Below are 4643 nucleotides of genomic sequence, written 5' to 3' on the forward strand. Positions count from 1 at the left end.
TGTTTCCATTTTGGGAAACGTTTCATTTTTAATGGAACAAACTAAAAAAGGAAAATGTTTCATTTCTAATGGAACGGAGGGAGTAGATCATTAGATCTCTAAAATCTTATGATCTTAAATTAATTGCAATTAGCAACTAGATTGAGTTAGCAATTTATCACACTCGGGCTATAAAATACTCCTATTTGGAAATCAAATCCACAAGGTCAAAACCATTAGAAATAATATCATATAATATGATTAATAATTCTTTAAGACACTGGTTATTACAACAAGAAAAAAAAATGAACAATCATTACTAGAATTAGACAATACTACTATTTGATTGCTGATTAATTATAGTGTTTCTAAGTTGGCACACATTTTTTCCACCATTACCAATCAATGGCCTCGGCTAGAAGTGTATCTTCTCCTCAGCCCCAGCAGGAGAAGCAACAGCCCAACATACTCAAAGTTGTAAGCCAATCTTATGAACTCCAGCTTGAAGTCATTCCAAGGAGGGTACCTCGGCTCGAGCTCCAAGTAGAAACTCCGGTGCAACACCGCCTTCTCGTGGCTGAACGTGTCGAATGAGTACTTCCCGTGGTACCTCCCGAATCCGCTCTGCCCCACCCCTCCAAACGGCAGTGAATCACATATGAACTGCAACAACGAAAAAAACACCAAAACATGATCCCTTTTCTCCTCCAGCATCGATCGGGGATGAAGTTAGCATTTACCTGAATCATGGTATCATTGAATGTTACACTTCCTGATGAAGTTTCCTGCAGAATCTGATCTTTCAGCTTGTTGTTGTGAGTGAATGCATAGAGCGCAAGAGGCTTCGGTCGAGCATTGATGAAATCGATGCTGTCTTCGATCTTATCCAGCTGCAATTAAGAACAAAGGTTTCTTATCAAATCAAGTGATCAACAAAGACACAGAAGCCTTTGTTGTATGAGATTTGATCTTATACTGTGATGATGGGAAGCAGTGGGCCGAAGATTTCATCTGTCATGATTGGAGAATCGACCGGGGGATCCAGCAGAATCGTGGGCTCGATAACCCTGACACGTTAAACGAGTTAGATATCTCCCTACATGCAAGAAAGACAGAGACGCCACCAACTTACAGATTCTCTCTGTCGAGTGAGCCACCATATACGACGGAGGCTGCCACGCTGGGCTCCTCGAGAAGGCTGCATAACCTATCGAAATGATTCTTGTTCACGATCCTGCAGATGCTTTGCAAGCTCTTCACATTGTCACCGTAGAATTTCTTGATGCACGCCTTGAGTGATTCGATCTGGAGCACATTGTCATCGAGTTAGAACTGATCAGTCGTCGTGAAAATTCAAGAACTGAGAGCAGAGTTCGCCTAGTTACCAGATGCGGAGCTTGCTTCTGTTGCACGAGCAGATAATCAATCCCGATGCAGGCCTGTCCAGCGCAGGGACCCCACTTCCCTCCGACTATTCTCTTCATGACCACCTACATCAATCAAACAAACACAGCACGAGCTAGAAGTAAAACATCCTGTTTAGACGAATTGGATAACGAACGAATCCTCGTGTGTTTTTCTTGCTTTGTGTTCAACTTACATTTGTTTAAGGTTAGAGAGGTGAGACAAACCTTTAAGTCTGACTCGGTGAAGGAGTCAAGAATGACCGGGCATTTCCCTCCGAGCTCTAGAGTCACCGGTGTCAAATGCTTTGCTGCTGCAGCCATGATTATCCTGCCTACTCGTGGACTCCCTGCAGAAGCGATCAAAAGAAAATCATAATAGTCGAACCAAACAAAATCTACATCGCGATTTTAAGATACCTGTGAAGAATATCTTATCCCATTGTTGTTGCAGCAATTTATCAGCAACATCACTTCCACCTTCAACGACTCGGATGGCTTCCCTGTCCAAGTATAAAGGGATCGTTTGACAAATCAGAGATGAGCACGCTGGAGCTAGCTCAGAGGGCTTCACTACCACCGTGTTTCCAGCAGATATAGCTCCGACTAAAGGATCCAGCGTAAGACCTAAATATCAAATATCGACAGCATAAACTTGAGCACTGAGTGTTCATTCATACTTTCTGCTATTCGGATAGGGAAACTTACTGATTGGAAAATTCCACGACCCAAATATGAGCACAGTCCCGAGTGGCTCAGGCAGCACTTCTGCTCTTGCAGGAAACAAAAGCAATGGAAGATTTCCCTGGACACGATACGCCATCCACAATCACATGTCTGTAAATATAGGCATCCTATTTATCCCAGACAGTTTCTCTTTTACTAATCCTTCTAGTATCAAGAAATGTTACAGTAGATGATTAGATTCATCACTTTCTAGCCCTGGCTCAACAATTCATTTATGTCAACATAATCATAATCTTAAAAGACAAATCTTTATTCAAGAAATGACATAGATTGTTATCTCTTTCTACCTAGCCCTAGTTCATAACATAGAAAATCAAATCATCTTAGAGATCAAATCACATCTTCGAGTATCGTCTCAATCTCATGCTCAACGATGATTCGGTACTAGAAAGTCTAACATGCACTGATGAAACGAAACATGAGACCAGTAGCAACGCCTTAGCCTTAACACACTATAATTGTAAAAAAATTCCAACCTTTTTTGGAGCCATCCATTTCTTGATGTTAAGCAAAGCGTGGTCTGCTGATTTCTTAATCACACCAATCTGTCCCACAAAATCAAGAAACAAAATAAGAAAAAATTACTACTCCGTATTAATGACTGAAGCAAAAAAATCAGATCTTTCAAAAGACACACAAATGAATAAAAAACCACCAAATCTTAGCATAGTTGAGCAAACAAACCTTTATATTAAATTCATTTCTACATAAACAAATCAGAAATTGAAATTTTCTTCACGTGGCTATATACACAAAATCCAATCTTGATATATACTAAAATAGGCAAAAGTATTCAAATCAAACCTCACACCAAATTCATTTCCACATAAACAAATAAAAAAACTCAAATTAACACCACACACCTATATATCAATAAGAAAAAAACTCAATCTTGATAAAAGATTAAGAACAAAAACCTCATCTCGATAAGCTTCAACTGGGTGTTTTCCAAGATCTTGCTCAAGAGCTTCAAAAAATCGGGCCTCATTTTCTGCAACGAGCTTCAAAAGGGCCCGAAGCTGGCCCATTCTCCACTCGATCCCCCTAGTTTTGCCGGCCCGGAAAGCCCGTCGCAGCCCGAGGAAATCCTCCATTTCCGAAGCTGAGAAGAAAGAAAGCGAGATTGTTCCAGATTTGGTGATGCTACACTTGGTTATAAATGCACAATTTTTATTTTTGTTTGCTGGAATTGATTGATCACGCATTTAATTGACGGAAACCTCCAACCAACTTGTCCAAAATTTTCAGCTGATCCGAGCGACTGCAGGTTTTTTAAATTATCCACTGTATGATCTTGCATCTTTTCTTGGGACTGTTTTCTTAGTTTAATCGTATTATTTCGAAATTTAGGCTTCAACGATTGGAATATAACTTTATGAGCAAGTTTATGGAGTTTAGCTTACATTTTAGGAGACTACCCATATCCGATTCTATTTTGCATATTTTTTAAATTGGAAGCATCATTATATATTTTATTTTATTATATATTCATTTAATTCATAAAATAAATTACAGTTTATGTCTGAGTAGTACTTAGTAAACATTCCATTTGAATTTGGAAGGAAGGAGTATAATATTGAACTTTATATTATCATCGACATCATTAGGATTTAGGTATTTAGGTAATTGCAATAATGAATCATTTAGGTATTTAGGTAATAGTACCTTGATACATTCAATACGTAATGAATATCGTATCAGGCCACCCAAAAACTTGAATGGAAAATTAGGTGTTATACGTCGGTATTTGTCTCCAACCATTTACACCAAACACAAATTCATTTTTGAGTATATGTATCACACTAATAAATAGTTTTATTCCAACTGTTTGTATTAAATTCAAAATTTACATAATTTTCGAGTTTTTGTTTTACAAAATTTTTACAATAACACCATATTTAGTGTAGTTTTACAAAAAAATACCAAAAATAGATTTGAGTTTGGTGTATGATTGCAGAAGATTTTGACACCAAAACTCATTTTTAAAGTATGGATTTAGATGGTCTAAAACATATCCTAATACATGTTTTACTACACAAATAAAGACATATGGATATAAAAAAATGACATAGATATTCTTTATATATAAAAATAAAGACTAAAATTTCAACTTTCATAATACATCTCCTACTACACTTTAAAAAAAATATACTCCCTCCTCCGTCCCTGAAAATTTGTCACTTATTTTCATTTTCGTCCGTCCCTAAAAATTTGTCACCTTTCACTTTTACCATTTTTGGTAGTGGACCTCATATTCCACTAACTCATTATCACGCACATTTTATTATAAAACTAATAATATAAAAGTAGGACTCACATGCTACTAACTTTTTCAACTCACTTTCTACTATATTTCTTAAAACCCGTGCCGGATCAAATGGTGACAAATTATAGGGACGGAGGGAGTAAATAATATTTAATTAAAAAAAACTAATTTTAACATTTCTAATACATCTCATTTTTAATCATTTTTTACAAAAAGATAAAGTTCTTTACATCTCTCAGTCGTGATTT

The 4643-nt window shown here is 36.9% G+C and overlaps 1 protein-coding gene across 1 annotated transcript; it reads right to left on the reverse strand.

The window, feature by feature from the left end:
- Positions 1 to 203: 203 nt before the first annotated feature.
- Positions 204 to 3485, reverse strand: ALDH3F1 (aldehyde dehydrogenase 3F1). Its single transcript, XM_048109497.2, has 10 exons — positions 3047 to 3485; positions 2606 to 2674; positions 2091 to 2187; positions 1803 to 2009; positions 1611 to 1732; positions 1365 to 1469; positions 1112 to 1284; positions 956 to 1046; positions 720 to 869; positions 204 to 642 (listed from the first exon to the last, which is right to left on the reverse strand). Exons 1-10 carry the CDS (start codon positions 3332 to 3334, stop codon positions 382 to 384), a joined length of 1563 nt encoding a protein of 520 aa, XP_047965454.1. The 5' UTR covers positions 3335 to 3485; the 3' UTR covers positions 204 to 381.
- Positions 3486 to 4643: the final 1158 nt, after the last annotated feature.

The sequence above is a fragment of the Salvia hispanica genome, chromosome 2, assembly GCF_029641045.1.
Source record: "Salvia hispanica isolate PSC_SH4W2 chromosome 2, Shi_PSC_v1, whole genome shotgun sequence".
In the NCBI taxonomy this organism is placed as follows: Eukaryota; Viridiplantae; Streptophyta; class Magnoliopsida; order Lamiales; family Lamiaceae; genus Salvia; species Salvia hispanica.